Below are 25,532 nucleotides of genomic sequence, written 5' to 3' on the forward strand. Positions count from 1 at the left end.
TGGACATAAACTGCTGTTCCTTCAACATTGGGTCAGAATCCTAGAATTCGATACCTAATGTTGTGAGCAGCACAGTGTTCAGCAGAGAGATCCATCAGCCTGTTTACTAATAAGCTGTAAATGTAACCTTGCCAGCATTGCCCAAATCTGGAGAATAAATTAAATAAAACTCTGTGATCTTGAATATACAGTGTAGCTTTAGATCTAAGTATGCAAACAATGTGAAAGTTGCTGTGTAATACCAATCATATTGTGTTTCTCTAACCAATTTTCGTAGGACCACCACAACTATTTGCTCTTTAGGATTACTGCTGTTCATTGCTACATTGATTTGTGTTCAATATTTCTTTCCAATTCTAGTCAGCAGAAGCAGCAGTTAGTCAACTATCTTGCTAAAGAAACTGAGAAGTACATAAAGGAATTTGGATTATTAACATCTAAGAGTGAACTGGTAAGGGTTTTTTTCCAAACTAACTGTAAAAACCTTTTAATCCTATAGGTGTATCAAAATCTTCCTTGATGATTATTGAGAACATTCCTTTTATTAATTAGTAGTCATTAATTAGAAAATAAACCCAACAGTCCCAAGACAACAATCTTCACTTAATATCAATTAGTACTGATTATAAACATCCCAATTTTATTAACTTCATTTTAATATTTCAATGTAACTCCATTTTAAATGGAGTTTTAAAATATTCTATTTTACTTAAATACCTATATTTAAATAATGGTGAAAAAGGCTTCATGTTCATTTTTTGTCTAGTAATTTTATGGATCTGACTATTGGCTTGATGCACTTTACATCCCAATTGCAAACTAACTTTACCATGGATGTCTAAGCTTCTGTGCAAGCTACATTTTATTTGCACAACAGACTGTCATTTATTACTATTAACACTGAAATGTGCCTGAATTTTTAGTGTGCCTTTTTCTCCTCAGCGACAAACAAAGATAATGAGAGACCGTTTAGTTGCAGAATTCACTACAGCACTGACCAATTTCCAAAGAATTCAACGAGAAGCTGCTGAAAAGGAGAAAGAATTTGTAGCAAGAGTACGTGCTGGCTCACGGCTGTCTGTAAGTATTCCATATAAGTTGGAACTCTTTTTAAGAAAAAGAATTTTAATTTCATTGGAATCCTCTATGCGTTGTTACAGCACAGTGAGAAAGGTGTTTAGGGGTCCTTCTCAGCCTTCACCTGGTCTTAATCGTAACATGGTTAATTTTAAATACTCTGTTTTTAGCTCCCCCTTGGTGAATCTTCCTTCACCGCTTTCCAATTATAAGGCAAAGAAACCAGCACAAACAGGTTTTCTTAAATTTCAACTTTTCTTCTTTAAATCTATTAAACTTGAACTTAAACTCTAATTCGGTTGACGCTTTCGGATATACGACATGCCCACGCTAGCATGCATACGCGATACACGCATGCAAATAGAGACAGAAAAGAGCAGAAGAAAAATAAAGTGGAAAAATTTGAGGCGCTATCTGAAGAGTTTTTGTTACAGTTCTTTGAGCGCACTATAGAGTCCTTGATTGTAGGTAGATCTTGCTTTTTGTTAGGGCCCAGTATTCTTAAACCTTGTTTGCTTTAAGAGACTTTTCTCTCTTGGGGTTCATGTGTCTTCAGTGGATTCAGGGGCTTGTGAAAAAGAGATGGGAGCAGACAGGAGAGATCTTCTCAGTCCAGACGCAAGCAGTCTTTCTCTCAGTTCAAACTCTCTGTGGCTAGTTCAAAACACCCTGAAGCCAGTTACTTATGTGACCAGCTGGTCTAACCAGTCCTGGATTGTATCAACTTAGCAGTCTCTAGAATGCTCCTCTTACACACAATCTCTGGTGATCAAGGTCCATTGTGGGTTGAATGTATCAGGGAATGGTCTTTTGTCCTACCAGGCACTGTTTGTTAATATGCAGATGTCTTTTCCAGCCACGGCTGATCTGTTTAACAAGTCATTTTCTCGCTCCAGCAACAGTTTAAAATCAATGTTCATGACAAAATTAATGTGCCTCATTCTTGTCAGGTGAGGGCCTAGCATGACAGCGTCATTCATCATTATCCTGCTCATTCAGAAACCAGTGCAACTGCATTATCATTTGAAAATAGTGTCTAACTCATTATGACAATAGTCTCCAAGATAGAAAATGCCTATTGCACGGTGAGAGAAATTTTACAAGTCTCTGGGCCCCATTTTTTGATTGTACTTTTTCACAAGCGTTTGTAACTCGATTTGTTAAATTTGCAGCAGGCTAGTGCTGTTTCTAAACTTGTATTCCAGCAAGTGTCTTAGGTTTTCCTTTTACATTTCGCATTTTTAATCTGGGGCCTGGCTAGACTTATTGGTAATGACCTCATTATGTTAGCAAGTGTATATGTCTTGCACTTAACTGGATCTAAACAAGCTTCTTCAGTGATTTAGCATCTATTTACTTAATGGACTAACCTTTTGTAGCCAGGTTTTTCTTTGCAAACAACAATTGCAAGTTCTATAGTTATTCACCTTGTATCTTGCCAGCTGCTTTTTTCATCTCACTTCCAGAGACAATATTGCCTAGAAACAAAAAATACTCTGCCTTTTTTTTTTGCTGGGCACTGATAAAGTTTTCTTATTGCTGGCTTATCTTACCCTGCTCATATCCACCAAGCCAAACTTGTCCCCTGCCCTAGCCCTGAAACCTCTTGCTCCCTCTCTAGTTTCTGTCCCATCTCTTCTCATCGCCTCTCTGAGCTCATCCTACCCATGGCACCCACTTCCTGCTGTCTCGAAGTCATTCCCACTGAACTATTAACCATCCACCTTCCATTCCTGGAAGCCTTGCTAGCTGGCATTGCAAATAGTTTCCTCTACTTAGATACTGCCCTCAACCTTTCCATATTGCAATTGTCACCTTCCCCTGCTCAACAAAGTCCATTCTTGACTCTGTCCTTGCAAACTGCTGATCAATATTCCCTGCAACCCAAAAATCCACGCACAGGCTGGACACAAGTTGCCCCTTTTAAATTGCCGCATGTGTGCGGATGTGTAAAAAAAAAAAAAAAATTAAAGGAGCCAGGACTTAAATAAATCAAAGCGAAATACTGCGGATGCTGGAAATCTGAAATAAAAACAAGAAATGCTGGAACCACTCAGCAGGTCTGGCAGCATCTGTGGAAAGAGAAGAAGAGTTAACGTTTCGGGTCAGTGACCCTTCTTCGGAACTGACAAATATTAAAAATGCCACAGGTTATAAGCAAGTGAGGTGGGGCAAGAGATAACAAAGGAGAAGGTGCAGATTGGACAAGGCCACATAGCTGACCAAAAGGTCATGGAGCAAAGGCAAACAATATGTTAATGTATAAATAAATCACCTTGGTCCTACAAAACAAAATAGTGGGAGTGTTGCTACTGACCCATCTACAATTCCAGTTTCCTGTCCAAAGTCCTTGAACATGTAGTCACCTTCCACATTCATACTCGTCCTTTCCACAATGCCTTGTTTGAATCTTTCCAATCATGTTTTCTACCAAAGCAGCAAAACAGCCTTAATATGACCACCTTTTTGACTATGGTGCCTTTTCCTGCTTATCATCATCAACCTCTCTTTAGCCTTCGACATGGTCAACTGCAACATTATTGGCTGTGGTGCTGGAATTTGACTAATGTAGTATTCCACAGCACAGCTAGCCTTGTAATTAAAAATACTTCTTGACATGGTTCTGTAGAGAGGATGCAAGTAAGTATGTTAGTTTTGAGGTATTGTTTATTTTCTTGGATTGAAATCCATGTCACCTAGCAAAAATGTAGTTTTCACCAAAATAATAACCTTCCATCTAGTCAGTTAGGTTTGCATAATGCACATAATTTCATCAATATTTCAGTAACTTGCCAGAACCTAGCTAATGGATAAATTTTGGTGGCCACACAAAAAAGATGCAAGGTTTTGGAGAAGATGCAGAGGATGCCAGCTGGAATGGTGCCAAAGGGGTTTTTTTGAGGGTAGGCTCCAGGATTTGAGGCTATTTGAAGAAATATGAGCCAAAAGGGGACCACTGTTCCCTGAAAGTCGTCGCGCACAAGTTGGCCGTTTTGTTACTGTGTGTGTGTGTGTGTGACCATGCAAAAAACGTTAAAGGGCCGTGCACTTAAATAAATCATCCGTGCACCCCAAACAGATTTGCAGGAATGTTGGAAGGGTTATTTTTTTTTCAAAATGAAGCACCTGCTTGAAATAAGGATGGATACGTTATTTAGAGAGAGATAGTAATCTGAGGGCAGAATCTGTAGACAGAATTAGGTTAGCTTTTTGAGAAATATTTATTTTTACAAAGAAGATTTACCTCTGGAACAAACTACTGAAATATATAGTGGATATGAATTTGCTGTAGTCTTTTTAGAAGGGACAAGTTCCTGAAAGAGGAAGTTTCCAATTGTTAGTTGCTTGATTGCCTTAAAGAGTTGGAGAGAAATTTGAGTTTTCTTGACTTGTTGTCTTGACATGGTGGACATGATGGTCACTTTTTCCCGTTTTCCTGTGTTAATTGGTAGCGGTTTTTAGATTTATTATGCACTGAACCTTTAGCATCTGTTATCTTGGACTTTTTTTATTCTGCATTGTGGTTTGTATGTACAGTTTCTATTTTGTTGTAACTGTCATGTCTTCTGTGGCTACCTGAATAGTAGTCAGCTTAAAAACTGCATGTTGAAGGGGCAAGGGTACTATTTTGAAGTGCAATTCAGCTATTAGGCACAAGAAACTTTGGGGATAGTTTTCGCCTGCACTGCCTGGGTGGCGATCTGGTGGAATGGATGGCCCGCTCATTGTAGAAGCCGCTTGATTTTCATCCCATTGACACCTATAAGTAAGACATTGGCTTTGACAGACTGCTGCCAGGTGGTGAAGGTAAAATTTGTGAATTTCTCTCTCCCTCAATTTTCCACTTCCCTCAACCTCCACCCTGCTGGATCTGAAAATTACCTGTAGTCTGATGCCTCCAGTCTGAAAACTGTCAACATTTACATGTTTACATTCAAATTCTGCCAAACTTGACAGCAGTTTATCACATAAATTAGGCACAAGTAGTCTGAACGGAAACTAAACATGTCAATTCTCGCAATTTCTAAGTAAAATTAAGCCCCCGTTGTGATCTCGCGATAGGGCTCTGAAATTTCAGGATTTTTTTTAACAGGCATTCAAAACACGCCTTTTGTAAATATAGAAAATAGGAGCAGGAGTAGGCCATTCGGCCCTTCAAGCCTGCTCTGCCATTCATTATGATCATGGCTGATCATCCCACACAGTTCCCACTTTCGCCCCATACCCTTTGATCCCTTTAGACCCAAGAGCTATATCTAACTCCTTCTTGGAAACATACAATGTTCTGGCCTCAACTGCTTTCTGTAGTAGCGAATTCCTTAGGCTCACCACTCTCTGGGTGAAGAAATATGTCCTCATCTCAGTCCTGAAAGGTTTACCCCGTATCCTTAGACTATGACCCCTGGTTCTGGACTCCCCCACCATCAGGAACATCCTTCCTCCACCTACCCTGTCAAGTCCTGTTAGAATTTTATAGGTTTCTATGAGATCCCCCCTTACTCTTCTGAACTCCAGCGAATATAATCATAACTCACTCAATCTCTCCTTATACGTCGGTCCCACCATCCCAGGAATCAGTCTGGGAAATGTTCGCTGCACACCCTCCATAGCAAGAACATCCTTCCTCAGATAAGGAGACCAAAACTGCACACAATATTCCAGGTGTGACCTCACCAAGGCCCTGTATAATTGCAGCAAGACATCCCTGCTCCTGTACTCGAATCCTCTCGCTATGAAGGCCAACATACAATTTGCCTTTTTTACCACCTGTTGCACCTGCATGCTTGCCTTCAGCGACTGGTGTATGAGAACACTCAGGTCTCGCTGTATATTCCCCTCTCTCAGTTCATAGCTGTTCAGATAATCTGCCTTCCTGTTTTTGCTACCAAAGTGGATAACCTCACATTTATCCACATTATACTGCATCTGCCATGCTAGCCCACTGACTCAACTTGTCCAAATCACCCTGAAGCCTCTCTGTATCCTCCTCATAACTCACCCTCCCACCCAGTTTTGTGTCATCTGCAAATTTGGAGATATTACGTTTAGTTCCCTCATCTAAATCATTAATGCATATTGTGAATAGCTGGGGTCCTAGCACCGATTCCTGTGGTACCCCACTAGTCACTGCCTGCCATTCGGAAAAAGACCCATTTTTCCCTACTCTTTGTTTCCTGTCCGCCAAACAATTTTCTATCCATCGCAATACACTACCCCCAATCCCATGCGCTTTAATTTTATATGCTAATCTCTTATGTAGCCTGTTATGCCCTGTTCCTCCCCAGGATGGATCATGTACTCTGCCCCTTCACTTCAATATAACCCTCCTCTCAACAGGGTGGCTGCTTTCTCCTTTAACCTTCTCTCCTCTTTCTGCCCCCCCCCCCCCCTCCCTGCCCCCACCTCCTTTCCCTTTCTCATGTGGTTGCTCTACTGGGGTAGCAGTGACTAAGACAAGCTCATGGATCCAGCCTGCTCCCCGAACTTTGAAAAGCACGTGCAGACTGGGCCTGCATGGCTCCAGCCAGCGGGGAGCAGAGGGAGAAGCACACAAAGAAAGCGGGAATCAGTGGGCATGGCAGCTGGAGCCTATTGTACCAGGTTAATGCGACTTCCCACAACAAATACCAGGTGTTTTGTTTTTTTCTCGGTTAGACTCGCGGAATTTATTCATTCTCTTGGCTGGGGCAGGGTGGGGGGCAGCTTTAACTCTCAATTCTGGTTCATGTTAAACTAGTCAAAATACCCCAATGAAGCACTTGCAAATAAATGTTATTAAATAATAAATTTGCTTCGTGTTTGTATTTATTTTTAATTCACAAATTGGGTTATTTTCTCAATTTTGGTGAACTCAGCAGTGCAGAACTTTGCCTCTTGTTATAGTGACCTTTAATCAAGTACATAAAAATAAAAGCAAAATATTGCGGATGCTGGAAATCTGAAATAAAAACAAGGAACGCTGGAAATACTCAGCAGGTCTGGTAGCATGTGGAGAGAGAAGCAGAGTTAACGTTTCAGGTAAGTTAACCACCCTTTATCAAGTGCATGTTGTAGTTTAAAATGCTAGGAAATTAACTTCTAATTATTAAGGATGGGTTGCAGTGTAGCAACGGGTAGCCAGTCTCTTTCTCAGGTGGTTGGATTTCTGTTTTTAAAAATGAAAATCCAGCTGAGATTTGCAGTTGAAATTAGATTACTTTGACTAACTATTGAGACTGCACAATTTAGGGTTGGGGGTTATGGTCTGGTTAGGATTAAAGTCTGAAACTAACAATTTTTATATAGCAGCACCTATATAACATAGTAAAACATCCCAAGGTGCTTCACAGCAATGCTCTCAAACAGTTTGGCGCATAGCCACACAAGATACTAGGATACGTAACCGAAAACTTGGCCAAAGAGCTAAGTTTTAAGGAATGTCTTAAAGGAGGTAGGGTGGTTAATTCCAGAGTCTAGGGCGTAGGCAGTTGAAGGCACAGCCACCATTGGTGCAACAATTAAATTTGGGGATGTAGGAGTGCCAAGAATGAACTATCGACTGCGTCTTTGTCACTACAGCGTTCTTTTAAAAAAGATTTATAAACCGAATATCAATCAATATTGGTTTATGTTTGAAGAAACTAACAACTCATGATTTTACCAAATCTCTGGATTTTTTTCCAGAGCTTGTCTCTTGATTTATGGGACAATGGGGTTGGCATGTCTGGGAAACTGAAAGGAAACTCAGTCCTTCTGTGGCTCGTTGTCAACCACATAGGAGCAGTCAGTGTTCTGAAGCAAGTATCATCATTGGTGTGTTGCCACGTTATCATAACTTAAATGTTAATGCAGTATGATTGAACTAATTAACTGGTCCTGTCCCTCAAGCATTTAGATAATTGGTTTTCTCGTTGGGGTGAATGCAGCTATCTGCTAGGTGCTAAAGACTGTTTTAAAAACAGCATCAGGAGCCAAAGTGGAAAACTTTAGTGGCTCCACTGAGGTAATTGTGTATTTATTTCTTGGTTACAATAATGATGCCCAGGCCAGTGTTGTATATCTGCTGTTTGGTCCAGTTGCCTATAGACTTTGTTCACATAAAAAACCTCAAACTTCAACCTGAGCAGTTAACAAATACATACAATTGTGTTGTAATAGGTTAGGTTTTTAATGTTAACTTTGTCAAAGTAGCATTCATTTTCAATAACATTTCTAGGTCTAAGTTAAATGGTCCTTTGGCTCCATATTAAAAGCAGATGAAAACTCAGCTAAGTAATTCAGTGTTCACTCCAGTTTGAATCCTGAACTGACTAGGATTAATTTATAGGTCCATTCATTGAGCAGGACTGATCCCATCAGAATTTCCAAGGCTGAACTAATTTGAATAGTTTCATTGAGCTCATAGTCCATTTTGGGCTTGATGCTGGGAACTTGCTAGGTGAGTTTGCGATAGAAAATCATATTTCAGCAACTTTGGGAAAAATTAGGTGGAGGAGGGGTGCAACAAGAAGTTGTTAAAAGGCTGTGCCGTTTATAAGAAGAGTGACTGGCAAAACCCAGTGGAGGGCACATTGTGAAAGCAGAAACATGGGTCTGGGAAATAACGTGCCACATAGAATTCGACCTTCTGTTTAAAAGCTGTTGAAGTGAAGTTGCTACTGCATGAGGTGAATGTGAGGAGTGCTGTCCTGTTTGCCTCTGTAAGGCATGTCCCCCATAGCAGAATAAGGCAGCACGTGTGGCAGAAGCTGGCTCAGCACTCTGCAATATCCATAAAACCTAAGAACAGATGTGGCACATTTTGAAGAAGCTGCCTGCATAAGTCTATGATTACAGGACTGGTGCATGCCATACTGTGTTGCCAGTATTCTATTGCAAATTTAAGTCTGCCTCTTGCCAATCTTACCTGAAGGCTCTTTTATTTTAACTGTTGATTATGCATCCCCATAGGATATATATTTACAGCTGTAACTTAACATTTTCAAAGAGCTTAACTGCACAATCTAGCTGCACGGTTTATGGACATTTAATGACACCAAAATGGTTTGCAGCTTCAGCACATCTGTCGAGCATGTGCTCCTTCAACTTGCCATACATCTTGGTTATGCTGTTTCACATGGCAAGATGGCACCTAATTGAAAAGAGCAGACCCAAGCTGGAGGAAGACTCAGGAATTACTCCCATGCAAGAAGCACCATTTTTCCTAAAAGATAAATGAAAGAATCAGAGAAAGTGAAGGCACAGGTCTCTGATCCTACCAGGCTGTGATCTAGAAGCATAGTTCGCATATCTCATCCCTTACTTCACTTCCACACAGCCATACTTAAAACCACAAAATCAACATGCACAACTAGTACCTCGTAAGAATGGCTTTATTGGCAAGTATCCCTTTGAGCCATCATTGTGACATTAGTTACCTTTCTCACATCAGCCTGATAAAAGCCTGCTAGGACTGACTGGAACAGGACAGCACAATATTGTGTCCCTCTCCCCAGTCAAGCATCCACATGCCATGGAGGGTAAAGTTAATGAGCTTGAAGAAGCAGCATTGGCTGGGTCATTAAGCATGGGTGAGGAGGAGCGAGCAGTGGTGCCAGAGAAAGAGTGGGAACCTGCTAGCAAAGACTCCTTGTACTTTTGAGAAATGTAGCAGTGTGGTGACATTTGCAAACTATCAGACCTATGTTGAAAGTCATTAGGAAATGAAATGAAAAATGCTGATTGATGCATCAGTTATTTCATATATCTGTGAGTAGCTGATAGGAGGGAGGTCAGTCAAAAAAAATGTTTCATGGTTGGGTAACCTTGCCTGCTGCTGGCTGTGCCAGTCCTATGTTGCATGTTGATTGCAGATGTCCTTCCAAATGGTGTTGCTCACTAATGGGCAGTGGGTTAGCAGGAAGCCAGTGGAAACAGTTCCTGATAGTTAAGTTGCAGTATTCTCGACATGCCTGGAGATGTTCAGGCACTAAAGGAACAATTCAGAATATTCGACAAAAATACATTCCATTGAAAAACAAAACTCAGCAAGAAAGACCCATCCGTGGCTCACTCAGGAAGTCAGGATAGTGTTAGATTAAAAGAAGAGGCTTACAATGTTGCAAAACACAGTAGCAAGTCTGAGGATTGGGAGTGATTCAGAAACCAACAAGGGGCCACCAAAAGGTTGATAAAGTTTTTTTTTAATTCATTCGTGGGATGTGGGCCTCGCTGGCTAGGCCAGCATTTATTGCCCATCTCTAATTGCCCTTGAGAAGGTGGTGGTGAGCTGCCTTCTTGAACTGCTGCAGTCCATTTGGGGTAGGTAGACCCACAGTGCTGTTAGGAAGGGAGTTCCAGGATTTTGACCCAGTGACAGTGAAGGAACGGCGATATAGTTCCAAGTCAGGATGGTGTGTGACGTGGAGGGGAACTTGCAGGTGGTGGTGTTCCCATGTATTTGCTGCCCTTGTCCTTCTTGTTGGTAGAGGTCGCGGGTTTGGAAGGTGCTGTCTAAGGATCCTTGGTGCATTGCTGCAGTGCATCTTGTAGATGGTACACACTGCTGCTACTGTGCGTCGGTGGTGGAGGGAGTGAATGTTTGTAGATGGGGTGCCAATCAAGCAGGCTGCTTTGTCCTGGATGGTGTCGAGCTTCTTGAGTGTTGTTGGAGCTGCACCCATCCAGGCAAGTGGAGAGTATTCCATCACACTCCTGACTTGTGCCTTGTAGATGGTGGACGGGCTTTGGGGAGTCAGGAGGTGAGTTACTCGCCTCAGGATTCCTAGCCTCTGACCTGCTCTTGTAGCCACGGTATTTATATGGCTACTCCAGTTCAGTTTCTGGTCAATGGTAACCCCTAGGATGTTGATAGTGGGGGATTCAGCGAAGGTAATGCCGTTGAATGTCAAGGGGAGATGATTAGATTCTCTCTTGTTGGAGATTGTCATTGCCTTGCACTTGTGTGGCGTGAATATTACTTGCCACTTATTAGCCCAAGCCTGGATATTGTCCAGGTCTAGCTGCATTTCTTCACGGACTGCTTCAGTATCTGAGGAGTCACGAATGGTGCTGAACATTGTGCAATCATCAGCGAACATCCCCACTTCTGACATGATTGAAAGAAGGTCATTGATGAAGCAGCTGAAGATGGTCGGGCCTAGACACTACCCTGAGGAACTCCTGCAGTGATGTCCTGGAGCTCAGATGATTGACCTCCAACAACCACAACCATCTTTCTTTGCGCTAGGTATGACTCCAGCCAGTGGAGGGTTTTCCCCCTGGTTCCCATTGACCTCAGTTTTGCTAGGGCTCCTTGATGCCGTACTCAGTCAATGCTGCCTTGATGTCAAGGGCAGTCACTCTCACCTCACCTCTTGAGTTCAGCTCTTTTGTCCATGTTTGAACCAAGGCTGTAATGAGGTCAGGAGCTGAGTGGCCCTGGCGGAACCCAAACTGAGCGTCACTGAGCAGGTTGTTGCTAAGCAAGTGCCGCTTGATGGCACTGTTGATGACACCTTCCATCACTTTACTGATGATTGAGAGTAGACTGAGGGGGTGGTAATTGGCCGGGTTGGACTTGTCCTCCTTTTTGTGTACAGGACATACCTGGGCAATTTTTCACGTTGCAGGGTAGATGCCAGTGTTGTAGCTGTACTGGAACAGCTTGGCTAGGGGCGCGGCAAGTTCTGGAGCACAGGTCTTCAGTACTATTGCCGGAATATTGTCAGGGCCCATAGCTTTTGCAGTATCCAGTGCCTTCAGTCGTTTCTTGATATCACGCGGAGTGAATCGAATTGGCTGAAGTCTGGCATCTGTGATGCTGGGAACTTCAGGAGGAGGCCGAGATGGATCATCAAAAAATAGAATGAGGGTAAACTAGCCAGTAATATGAAAACAGATTGTAAGAGCTCTTATACGTTAATAAAAAGGAAGAGAGTAGCTAAAGTAAAAGTTGGTCCCTTAGAAGCAGAGACAGGTGAAATTATCATGGGGAATAAGGGAACATAAGAACATAAGAAATAGGAGCAGGAGTAGGCCATTCGGCCCCTCAAGCCTGCCCCGCCATTCAATAAGATCATGGCCGATCTGTCACAGACCTCAACTCCTCTTTCGTGCCAGCTCCTCAGCCTTCAACTCCCGATATTTCAAAAATCTATCTACCTCCTCCTGAAATACTTTGTGATCTAGCCTCCACAACTCTCTGGGGTAGAGAATTCCAGACATTCACTACCCTCTGAGAGAAGAAATTCCTTTAAATCTTCGTTTTAAATGAGTGTCCCCTTACTCTGTAACTATGTCCCCTAGTTCGAGATTCCCCACTAGTAGAAACATCTTCTCACCATCTACCCTGTCAAGCCCCCTCAGAATCTTGTACGTTTCAATAAGATCACCCCTCATTCTTCTAAACTCTAACGAATAAAGGCCTAACCTGTTTAGCCATTCTTGATAAGTCAACCCCTTCATCCCAAATTTTGTGTGTCTTCACAGTAAAAAACACAAGTTTCAAAGCAGAAATAAACTGTAACCTAGGGGCTAAAAAGTGTAAGGCAATTAATATCAGCAGAGAAAAAGTATTGGAGAAACATAAGCGACCAAAATCTGACCAATCCCTGGGACCTGATGGCCTGCACCCTAGGGTTCTAAAAGAGATACTGCAGAGATGGTGGATGCGCTAGCTATGATTTTCCAAAACTACTTAGATTCGGGAATGGTCCCATCAGATTGGAAATTGGCAAATGTAACACCCCTTTTCAAGAAAGGAGGGGAGAGAAAACTCTGAACTACAGGCCAGTTAGCCTAATATCAGTTGTTGGAAAACTGCTGGAATCTATTCTTAAAGAAGTCTTAACAATGCACTTAGCAAAGCACAGTATTATTAGAACAGGTCAACATGGTTTTACTAAAGGGAATTCCTGTTTGATAAATTTATTCGTTTTTTGAAAATGAACTAGTAGAGTAGATAAAGGGGAACCAGTAGATGTAATATACCTGTATTTCCAAAAGGTATCCAATTAGGTGCCACACAAAAGTTTAATGCACAAGATAAGGGCTCATGGAGTTGGAGGTGATGTATTAGCACAGATAGAGGATTAGCTAACGGACAGGAAGCAAAGAGTACAAGCAGGGCATTTTCAAGTTGTTAGGCAATAAGTAGTGGAGTGCCGCAGGGATCAGTGCTGGGGCCTCCGCTATTTACAATCTATATTAATGACTTTGATGAGACAAAGAGTAATGTATCTTAGTTTGCTGATGATACAAAGGTAGGTAGAAAGGTAAGCTGTGGGAGGTAGGAAAGTATGTGTAGATAGATAGACAGATGGGAGATAGCAGGGGCTCTGACACAAATTTTCAAATCCTCACTGACCACAGGAGAGGTACCAGAGGACTGGCGGACAGCGAATGTGCTACCATTATTCAAGAAGGGTAGCAGGAATAAACCAGGTAATTATAGGCCTGTGAGTCTAACGTCAGTGATAGGAAAATTATTGGAAAAAATTCTGAGAAACAGGATTAATCTCCACTTGGAGAGGCAGGGATTAATCAAAGATAGTCAGCATGGCTTTGTCAGGGGGAGATCGCGTCTAACAAATTTGATTGAATTTTTCGAGGAAGTGACTAGATGTGTAGATGAGGATAAAGCAGTTGATGTAGTCTACATGGACTTCAGTAAGGCTTTTGATAACCAATCTCCCATGTGGGACCTTAAGGTAAGAGCCCATGGGATCCAGGGTAATTTGGCAAATTGGATACAAAATTGGCTTAGTGGCAGGAGGCAGAGGGCCATGGTTGAGGGATGTTTTTGCGAATGGAGGCCTGTGACCAGTGGGGTACTGCAGGGATCGGTGCGGAGACCCTTACTGTTTGTAGTGTACATGAATGATTTAGACGTGAATATAGGAGGTATGATCAGTAAGTTCGTAGATGACATGAAAATTGATGGCGTCGTAAATAGTGAGGAGGAAAGGCTTAGATTACAGGATGATATAGTTGGGCTGGTAAGATGGACGGAGCAGTGGCAGATGGAATTTAATCCTGAGAAGTGTGAGGTGATGCACTTTGGGAGGACTAATAAGGCAAGGGAATATACAATGGATAGTAGGACCCTAGGGAGTTCAGAGGGTCCTTGGGCTCCTTGTCATAGATCACTGAAGGCAGCAGCACAGGTAGATAAAGTGGTTAGGAAGGCATATGAAATACTTGCCTTTATTAGCCGAGGCATAGAATATAAAAGCAGGAAGGTTATGATGGAGCTGTATAAAACACTAGTTAGGCCACAGCTGGAGTACTGTGTACAGTTCTGGGCACCACACTATAAGAAGGATGTGATTGTACTGAAAAGGGTGCAGAGGAGATTCACCAGGATGTTGCCTGGGCTGGAGCATTCCAGCAATGAAGAGAGACTAGATAGGCTAGGGCTGTTTTCCTTAAAGCAGAGAAGTTTGAGGGGGGACATGATTGAGGTATGCAAAATTATGAAGGGCATTGATAGGATAGATAGGAAGAAACTTTTTCCCTTAGCGGAGGGATCAATAACCAGGGACATAGATTTAAGGTAAGGGGTAGGAGGTTTAGAGGGGATTTGAGGAAAACATTTTTTACCCAGAGGATGGTTGGAATCTGGAGCACACTACCTGAAGGGGTGGTAGAGGCAGGAACCCTCACAACATTTAAGAAACATTTAGATGAGCACTTGAAACGCCATAGTATACAAGGCTACGGGCCAAGTGCTGGAAAATGGGATTACAATAGGTAAGTGCTTGATGGCCGGCACAGATACGATGGACCGAAGGGCTTGTTTCTGCGCTGTATAACTCTGACTCAGAAATCTGAGGTGCAGAGGGATCTAGGTGTTCTAGTGCATGACTCACAAAAAGTTAGTATGCAGGTACAGCAAGTAATAAAGAAGGCTAATGGAATGCTATCCTTTATTACGAGAGGAATTGAAAATAAAAGTAAGGAGTCATTTAGTAGTGCAGAACTTGAGTATGGCTAAAAATAGAGACATGTTGTCAAAGCTTTTTGTCTTGCGCTCATCAGGACAATTTGCAAGAATAAACAGCAACTTATACTGCATGAGAAGAGAGTGCTGATTGGTTGGCAAGTGAACACTGATTGGTAGAGGCATTGCCATGGAGATTGCAGCAGTTTACGGTGACTGACAGTTAACTGCCAAATTTTGTTTGAAATCTAAACCAGGCAGCTTGACTCTGGTCAAGGCATTGCCCTGAGGAATGAACCAGCAAATGGCTGAAACAGGCGCAATGTTTGTATATATTCTTTCTGTCTGCAAAGAACAGGGCCCTGTGTATTAATATATGTAGCTTCTAGTACTTGCAAATGCACCACGCTGCGAGCCATACTGACGATCTTAAATTGGTTGTCAGCGTAATTCTTGGCGCACTGTGGATTACTTAGCAAATGTTGTCCAGTTGCGGAATCACATCTAATGTTGGACACTGTTTTGAATTTTCCAAGCACGAGCTGGTTGGGTACAGCCCGTGCCTTGCCCGTTGCGAACAGCAGAAGGGACATGTTGTTTGATACGATTCGCCAGTCTTTGGGATGTATGGCCTATATACATAGTATCACACTGGCATTGAAATTCATATGTCACATTACTCATTTGTGTGATGGGGTATCTTTTTGGCTTGATGGCAGCATCTTGTTAGTGGCAAACACCACATGTGTTGCTACTACATAGCAGCATGAAACAGTGAGCTTTACCTGGTCAAATTTTTGGGATAAATTACCCTTCCTTGGTTTCCTAAATTGATACCTGGAATGAGTGGGTTGTCTTATGAGGAAAGGTTGGACAGACTGGGCCTGTTTTCACTGGAGTTTAGAAGAGTGAGGGGAGACTTTATTGAAGTATATAAGATCCTGAGCGGTCTTGACAAGGTGGATGTGAAAACGATGTTTCCTCTTGTGGGTGAGTCCAGTACTAGGGGGTACTGTTTTTAAAATTAAGGGCTTTGAGGACAGAGATGAGGAGAATTTTTTTTCTGTGGGTTGTGCGATTTTGGAATTCTCTGCCGGTGGTGGAGGCAGAGTCATTGAATATTTTTAAGGCGGAGGTAGATAAATTCTTATTAGGCAAGGGAATCAAAGATTATCGGAGGTAGATGGTAGTGTGGAATTTGAGTAAGCAGCCATGATCTTATTGAATGGCGGACCAGACTCGAGGGGCCAAATGGCCTACTTCTAATTTGTATGGTAGGACACAGGCTGCAAAAATATATAGACAGGTTAATTGAGCGAGCAACAAGATGGCAGATGGAGTATAATGTAGGGAAGTTTGAAGTTATTCACTTTGGTTGTAAGAATAGAAAAAGCAGGATACATTTTTTAAAACGTGTGAAACTTGTCAGTGCTGATGTTCAGAGAGACTTGGGTGTGCTTGTACAAGGAACCTAGTAAGTTAGCATGCAGGTACAGCAAGCAATTAGGAAGACAAATGGCATGTTGTCTTTTATTACAAGGGATTGGAGTACAGGAATAAGGAAGTATTGCTACAATTGTACAGAGTTTTGGTGAGACCACATCTGGAGTACTATGCAGTTTTGGTCTCCACATTTAAGAAAGGATATACTTGCATTGGAGGCAGTACACCGGAGGTTCACTAAATTGATCCTGGGATGAGGGGGTTGTCCTATGATCTGAGTAAATTGGGCCAATATTTTGAATTTAGAAGAATGAGAGGCGATCTAATTGATACAAACAAGAGTCTAAAGAGGCTCGAAAGGGTAGACACTGAGAGATTTTTTCCACTGGTCGGGGAATCTAAAACAAAGGGGTACCTTTTCAGGTAAGGGGGCGATAATTTAGGACTGAGATGAGGAGAAGTTACTTCACTCAAATGTTTGTGAATCTTTGGAATTCTCTACCCTAGCAGGTTGTGGTTGCTCCATCGTTGAATACATTTAAGGCTGGGATAGACAGATATTTGTTGTCTCAGGGAATCAATGACGAGCGGGCGGGCAAGTCGAGTTGAAGTCTAAGATCAGCCGTGATCTCATTGAATGGTGGAGCAGGCTCGATGGGCCTTATGGTCGACTCCTGCTCCTATTTCTTGTGTTCACTAGAGAGGGTGCAGAAAAGATTCGCAAGAATGGTTCCAGGGATGAGGAGCTTCAGTAATGTGGATAGGTTGGAGCAGCTGGGGCTGTTTTTGGTGAAGAGAAGGTTGAGAAGAGATTTGATAGAGGTGTTCAAAATTATGAGGGGTCTGGACAAAGTAGATAGGGAAAAACTATTCCCATTGGTGGAGGGATCCAGAATCAGAGGACACCGATTTAAGGTGAATGGCAAAGGAAGCAACAGTGACACGAGTGGTTAGGAGCTGGAATACTCTGCTTGAGAGTGTGGTGGAGACTGATTCGATCAAGGCCTTCAAAAGAGAACTGTATAATTATCTGAACAAAAAAGTTGTGTAGGGCTATGGGGAAAAGCAGGAGAGTGGGATGCGGTGAGCTGCTCTTGCAGAGAGCTGGCGCAGACACAACAGGCTGTATGGCTGCCTTCTGTGTTGTAACTATTTTGTAGTTCTATGTGGTCGGAGACTTGGAGGGTTTGGGCAATACAGCTGCGGTGGCTGCTAATCTCCCCGGCATGCCTCCTTTCATTTTGTACCAGTCTAATGCATGAAGTGTTGTGATTTGAGTATTATCAAAGCAACCCTGTAGTAAGGTACCAGACTGGGCACTGCACTTGGTGTAACCTTTTGTTAAATGCTGTGACAGAGTTTTTAATTTAAGCACAATTTACATCGATCAGTCTAATTAATCATACGAACATACAAACCTACGAATTAGGAGCAGGAGTAGGCCACTTGGCCCCTGCTCTACCATTCAGTAAGATCATGGCTGATCTGATTGTAATCGAGAGTCTGCATTCCCTCCTACCCCCGATAATCTTTCACCCCTTGCTTATCAAGAATCTATCTACCTCTGCCTTAAAAATATTTAAAGACTCTGCTTCCACAGCCTTTTGAGGAAGAGAGTTCCAAAGACACTCAACCCTCTGAGAGAAAAAATTCCACCTCATCACTGTCTTAAATGGGTGACCCCTTATTTTTAAATAGTGACCCCTAGTTCTAGATTCTCCCACAAGGGCAATCGACCAATTTGTTTCAGTTAAGCAGATAGACTGCAATGAACATGGTGGGTATGTTGCATTTAATCAGAGTTTAAGATGGTTATAACATTAATTATACAGCAAAAACATACAACTGCCACAAGTAGCGTGTACTGGTCCCTGACAGCAGGACAGATGGCATGTGTGAACAGCTCATCTCTTTGGTGCCTTGCTTCTTCTTGAAGTCTTCCAAACTACCGAAGAGTGTTAGACCAAAGTCAGCATGGATCCATCCTTGGGAGTTCCTCTCAACTGCCTTCTGCACTATAGGCCATCCAAACCTTTATACCCTTTTCAGGGGTGGACCTGGCTGTTAATTAACAGGGCTTAATTGTCCTGTAAAAGTTTCCCTTTAACACAAGGTGTCCAATGGTATGTTGAGCTTTTTGTTTAAGCCATGGAGTAAAAGCCCATGCTTATGTTATCGCCTACCTTTCCTGGGTATCCATAGCCATTGAAGGTAGTTTCTGTATTTGATCAAGCATGTTATTACAGCATTCTCAGGACTATTTTCCTTATCTCTCTCTCTGTTGTTTCCCATGATGAATTTCATAACTCCCTTGAATATCTACATTCAGTCAGAGGCCTCATTGTTCATATTTGCCTGTTAACCGGTTGTTTTTGCTCAGAGCTGCTCGTAAGGCCTGTTAATCTGTTCACGATGGCTATCCCTCCTCTTCTACATCCTTATCCTATTGAACCATAGAATGATTTACTGAGGTACCTCCTTTCACTAGTTTTATTTCCAGTGAAATGAAACTTGAGCAATTCCCAATAAAGCGCAATTCACAGCATTAATCTAATCCTTTACCTGTTCCAAGCTCTAATGTAAGCAATTATCTGCATCACAATTTTATGCATATCTCTAATTTTTAACACACCCTGAAAAAGTCCGAACACTGGGATTATGGGCACTCCTTGCAGAAATCAACACCTTTTAAGAATCATATTCTGTAGAATTTTCGGAAAGTGTTTCTGTACAGTCAAGTTTCTCTGGTATTGATAACAATATGCTGCATTTCTCTGTACGTAAACATTTTCTGCATGGTCTGGATTGAGAAAATAGGAAGCATTTGTTGAAACTTTACCTGAAATCTTTTTTCAAAGTTGCATACTGGAAACAACACCTAGAAAGAGAACTTTTAACGTTTTCATTCTTTTCCTTTAATCTGGCACTTTAATCAGGTTTCCTTTAATGCCTGATTTAATAATTTATATTAATAATGGCACATTTCAAGGTGACTCTCAAACAAAGATTTGCCAGATGCTGACATTACTGTCTTGTGTTGGAGAACCAAATGGGTCTTGATGTGGCATGATTTAAACGCAGTAGAGGGGCAGAGTAGCCTTGGTGTGTGGTTATGCAGCTTGTTGAAGGCAGCAGTGGAAGTAGATAAGGCGGTTGAAATTAGAATACTTGGTTTTGAATATAGAGGATACAGAATATAAAGATGAGAAGGGGATATAGAACTTGCATATAGGAACATAAGAGCAGGAGCAGGCCCTTCAGCCCGTCGAGCCTGCTCCGTCATTTAACTAGATCATGGCTGATCTACCTCAATCCCATTTTCCTGCGCTATGCCCATATGTCTTGATATCTTTAATATCTAGAAATCTATCAGTCTCTGTCTTGAACATACACGGCTGAGCTTCCACAGCCCACTTGGGTAGAGAATTCCACGGATTCGCCACCCTCTGAGTGAAGAAATTCCTCCTCATCTCAGCCCTAAATGGCCTGCCCCTATTCTGAGACTGTGTCCTTAGTTGGGCAGCAAGTGGATACTTAGCATGGATCTGGGCCCCTCATTATGGGCACCTGATTGAAGAGAAAAAAATTGCAGGGCTATGGGGAAAGAGCAGGGGAGTGATGCTAAATGGATAGCTGTACAAAAGAGTTGGCACAGGCATTAAGGGCTGAATGGCCTCCTGTGTTGTAAGATTCTATTTTTCATTATATATAATGGGTGAATTTCCACCCAGATATCGGGATGGCATTGCTCATTGGCTTCATTAGCAAACATGATGCACACTTACACTTTTACTGAAAGAGTCAGTTGTAAGGCATAACGCCTCAGCAAAAGTATGTAGGAGGTATATTTTCAGCAGGGGCCCAGTAGGGCCTCCCACCGCATCCTGGTTCCCATTTGCACCAATCCAACTGGAAGTAACAAAATCCAACCCTATTTACAAAATGATTTATATAAAAGCACACACACATGCATTTGTAATGGGAAAGGAACAGCTGCAAATGGTAGAAATTGGAAAAATACAAAATTGCACAAATGTCAGTTAGGTAAAAAAGGATAGATTAACATTTATGTGGTAGCTTTTAATTAATGTCTGATTTTGTTTATAGATTAGTTTATGTACTTTGAAACATAAATTTCTTTTTCATCTTTCACTTGGATGTTTATCCTTTCCCAGACAGGTTTGCCAAGTAGCCAAAAAGATGGAAAGCTAGTGTCTATTGAAAGGTAAGGAAAATAGAATCTACGCCAAATGTCTTCTCCCCAGCAAAAAAAATTTGAACATGCAACACACTACATTTAAGTGGAGCAGTAAATGTACAATATCTTTCACACTTGGCTCGATATTAATTCAGAAAGAAGAAACTTGCATTTACGTAACGCCTTAACATTTCCTCAGCACATCCAATAGTACTTCACAACCAAGGTATTCTTTTTGAACAAGAATTACTTTTGTAGGTAAACCCAGCAGCTAATTTGTACACAGCAACGTCCCAAAGAAATGGCAAATAGGAATAACGCTCCTCCGGAAGTATGGGAACTATATTTATCATAAATCTGTCTAGACGCCACCCCTTATTAACATTTGCTAAACCCTTCAAAATGAAGTCCTTTCTTGCCACAGTAGTGTTGGCCAGAAAGCCAGTAGAACTCCCTGTACTTCTTTGAATAGTGTCATAGGATCATTTATGTGCACTTGGACAGGCAGATGTGCCCTTAGTTTAGATCTGAAAAACAGCATCTGGGTGCAGCACTTCTTCAACATTGCACTTAGGTTTGTGTGCTCTAGTCCTGGAGTGAAGTTCAAACTCTCAACACTTTATTTCAACAAGAGTGCTACCACTGAATCAGTTAACATTTACTGCTTGTTGGCGTTTGATCACTGCTAGACTTTAGAACAAAGAACAAAGAAAATTACTGCACAGGAACAAGCCTTTCAGCCCTCCAAGCCTGCGCCGATCCAGATCCTCTATCTAAACCTGTCGCCTATTTTCTAAGGGTCTGTATCTCTTTGCTTCCTGCCCATTCATGTATCTGTCTAGATACATCTTAAAAGACGCTATCGTGCCCGCGTCTACCACCTCCGCTGGCAACGCGTTCCAGGCACCCACCACCCTCTGCGTAAAGAACTTTCCACGCATATCCCCCCTAAACTTTTCCCCCCTCACTTTGAACTCGTGACCCCTAGTAATTGAATCGCCCACTCTGGGGGAAAAAGCTTCTTGCTATCCACCCTGTCTATACCTCTCATGATTTTGTACACCTCAATCAGGTCCCCCCTCAACCTCCGTCTTTCTAATGAAAATAATCCTAATCTACTCAACCTCTCTTCATAGCTAGCGCCCTCCATACCAGGCAACATCCTGGTGAACCTCCTCTGCACCCTCCCCAAAGCATCTACATCCTTTTGGTAATGTGGCGACCAGAACTGCACGCAGTATTCCAAATGTGGCCGAACCAAAGTCTTATACAACTGTAACATGACCTGCCAACCCTTGTACTCAATACCCCGTCCGATGAAGGAAAGCATGCCGTATGCCTTCTTGACCACTCTATTGACCTGCGTCGCCACCTTCAGGGAACAATGGACCTGAACACCCAAATCTCTCTGTACATCAATTTTCCCCAGGACTTTTCCATTTATTGTATAGTTCACTCTTGAATTGGATCTTCCAAAATGCATCACCTCGCATTTGCCCGGATTGAACTCCATCTGCCATTTTTCTGCCCAACTCTCCAATCTATCTATATTCTGCTGTATTCTCTGACAGTCCCCTTCACTATCTGCTACTCCACCAATCTTAGTGTCGTCTGCAAACTTGCTAATCAGACCACCTATACTTTCCTCCAAATCATTTATGTATATCACAAACAACAGTGGTCCCAGCACGGATCCCTGTGGAACACCACTGGTCACACGTCTCCATTTTGAGAAACTCCCTTCCACTGCTACTCTCTGTCTCCTGTTGCCCAGCCAGTTCTTTATCCATCTAGCTAGTACACCCTGGACCCCATGCGACTTCACTTTCTCCATCAACCTACCATGGGGAACCTTATCAAACGCCTTACTGAAGTCCATGTATATGACATCTACAGCCCTTCCCTCATCAATCAACTTTGTCACTTCCTCAAAGAATTCTATTAAGTTGGTAAGACATGACCTTCCCTGCACAAAACCATGTTGCCCATCACTGATATTCCCATTTTCTTCCAAATGGGAATAGATCCTATCCCTCAGTATCTTCTCCAGCAGCTTCCCTACCACTGACGTCAGGCTCACCGGTCTATAATTACCTGGATTATCCCTGCTACCCTTCTTAAACAAGGGGACAACATTAGCAATTCTCCAGTCCTCCGGGACCTCACCCATGTTTAAGGATGCTGCAAAGATATCTGTTAAGGCCCCAGCTATTTCCCCTCTCGCTTCCCTCAGTAACCTGGGATAGATCCCATCCGGACCTGGGGACTTGTCCACCTTAATGCCTTTTAGAATACCCAACACTTCCTCCCTCCTTATGCCGACTTGACCTAGAGTAATCAAACATCTATCCCTAACCTCAACATCCGTCATGTCCCTCTCCTCGGTGAATACCGATGCAAAGTACTCGTTTAGAATCTCACCCATTTTCTCTGACTCCACGCATAATTTTCCTCCTTTGTCCTTGAGTGGGCCAATCCTTTCTCTAGTTACCCTCTTGCTCCTTATATATGAATAAAAGGCTTTGGGATTTTCCTTAACCCTGTTTGCTAAAGATATTTCATGACCCCTTTTAGCCCTCTTAATTCCTCGTTTCAGATTGGTCCTACGTTCCCGATATTCTTCCAAAGCTTCGTCTTTCTTCAGCTGCCTAGACCTTATGTATGCTTCCTTTTTCCTCTTGGCTCGTTTCACAATTTCACCTGTCATCCATGGTTCCCTAATCTTGCCATTTCTATCCCTCATTTTCACAGGAACATGTCTCTCCTGCACGCTAATCAACCTCTCTTTAAAAGCCTCCCACATATCAAATGTGGATTTATCTTCAAACAGCTGCTCCCAATCTACATTCCCCAGCTCCTGCCGAATTTTGGTATAGTTGGCCTTCCCCCAATTTAGCACTCTTCCTTTCGGACCACTCTCATCTTTGTCCATGAGTATTCTAAAACTTACGGAATTGTGATCACTATTCCCAAAGTAGTCCCCTACTGAAACTTCAACCACCTGGCCGGGCTAATTCCCCAACACCAGGTCCAGTATGGCCCCTTCCCGAGTTGGACTATTTACATACTGCTCTAGAAAACCCTCCTGGATGCTCCTTACAAATTCTGCTCCATCTAGACCTCTAACACTAAGTGAATCCCAGTCAATGTTGATTTTAGATAGGTCACAGTTGTTTTTAGAAGCTGAGAATTCTGGAATCACCTTAGTATTTTATTAGGCAGAGGAGTGTGAGTTGATAGAAATAGAAGCTGCAAAGTGGTTTGAGGAAAAGTATGTGTTTGAATCTGGAGGTTCTTTTTACAGCTTACAAAACTAGTTTTATATTAGAAAATTCAGCATTTAATAATTTCTAAATGTGAACATGATCACTGTAATTGGAACTGAGATCCTTATATTTAAAAAATGCATTTTATATTAAAATTACATAATCTAATATCATTAACTGTTCATTTCAATGTTATCTAGCCAGAATCAAGTTCAAGATCACGTAGAAGATGGAATTACAGTAGAGGACTTGGAGCTCATCAAAGAACGAGAGTCTGCTATTAAGCAGCTGGAGGTACCTATCCTTTGTTGCATACCACTTTATCAAATGTGTAGTTTTGATATAACATTTTGTATTCTTTCTCTTTCACCGAGATGCATTTGCTAAGCAGTGGAACATAGGAACAGGAATAGGCTATTTAGTCCCTGAAGTCAGTTCCGCTGTTCAGTAAAATCATGGCTGACTGTGACCTAACTCCATATACCCACTTTTGCTCCATTGGCTAACAAAAATCTATCGAGCTCAGTTTTAAAATTAACAATTGGTCTAGCATCAGTTGCTGTTTGCAGAAGAGAAACTCCAAATTTCTGCCACCCTCTGCGTGAAAAGATGTTCCCTACTTTCATTCGTGAAATGTCTGGCTCTAATTTTTACACTATGCCACCTGGTCCTAGACTCCCCAAACAGCAGAAATAGTTTGTCTGTATCTACCCTCTCTGTTCTTCTCAATGTCGTGAAAACTTCAATCAAATTAGCCCTTAACCGTCTAAATTCCAGGAAATACAACCCTACTTTGTTTAATCTTTCCACATAGCTTAACCCACAGAGTCCATATATCAGTCGAGTAAATCTGCGCTGCACTCCCTCCAAGAACCATAGAAAAATTACAGCACAGAAGGAGGCCATTCAGTCTGTCGTGTCCATGCCGGCCGGAAAAAGAAACTGGCCACCCAATTTAATCCCACTTTCCAGCACCCGGTCCATAGCCTTGCTGGTTACAGCACTTCAGGTGCATGTCCCGGGTACCTTTTAAAAGAATTGAGGATTTCTGCCTCCACCATTGTTCCTGGCAGTGAATTCCAGACACCCACCACCCTCTGGGTGAAAAAGTTTTTCCTCATGTCCCCTTTAATCCTCCTAGCAATTACCTTAAATCTGTGCCCCCTGGTAATTGACCTCTCCACTCGGGGAAACAAGTCCTTCCTGTCTACTCTATCTAGGCCCCTCATAATTTTGTACACCTCAATTAAGTCACCCCTCAGCCTCCTCTGTTCTAAGGAAAACAACCCTAGCCTATCCAATCTTTCCTCATAGCTGCAACTTTTGAGCCCTGGCAACATTTTTGTAAATCTCCTCTGTACACTCTCCAGAGCAATTATATACCACAAACAGCAAGGGACCCAACACTGAGCCCTGTACAACGCCACTGGAAACAGCTTTCCATTCACAAAAACATCTGTCAACTACTACCCTTTGTTTCCTGGCCCTGAGTCAATTCTGGGTCCAACCTGCCACCTTCCCCTGTATCCCATGGGCTTTCATTTTACTGACCAGTCTGCCATGTGGGACCTTGTCAAATGCCTTATTAAAGTTCATGTAGACCACATCCACTGCACTACCCTCATCAATCCTCCTTGTTACTTCCTCA

The 25,532-nt window shown here is 42.3% G+C and overlaps 1 protein-coding gene across 3 annotated transcripts in view; it reads left to right on the forward strand.

Annotated features, from left to right (window-relative positions):
- Positions 1-25,532, forward strand: part of LOC137358725 (syntaxin-7-like) — a 58,738-nt gene that overhangs the window by 23,915 nt on the left and 9,291 nt on the right. For all 3 annotated transcript variants that reach the window (XM_068024976.1, XM_068024986.1, XM_068024996.1), the window contains exons 4-7: positions 361-451; positions 943-1,080; positions 20,596-20,645; positions 24,085-24,178. In XM_068024976.1, the coding sequence (XP_067881077.1) occupies positions 361-451; positions 943-1,080; positions 20,596-20,645; positions 24,085-24,178 (373 nt within the window). The remainder of the gene's footprint in view (positions 1-360; positions 452-942; positions 1,081-20,595; positions 20,646-24,084; positions 24,179-25,532) is intronic.

This window comes from Heterodontus francisci, chromosome 3 (genome assembly GCF_036365525.1).
Source record: "Heterodontus francisci isolate sHetFra1 chromosome 3, sHetFra1.hap1, whole genome shotgun sequence".
NCBI lineage: Eukaryota > Metazoa > Chordata > Chondrichthyes > Heterodontiformes > Heterodontidae > Heterodontus > Heterodontus francisci.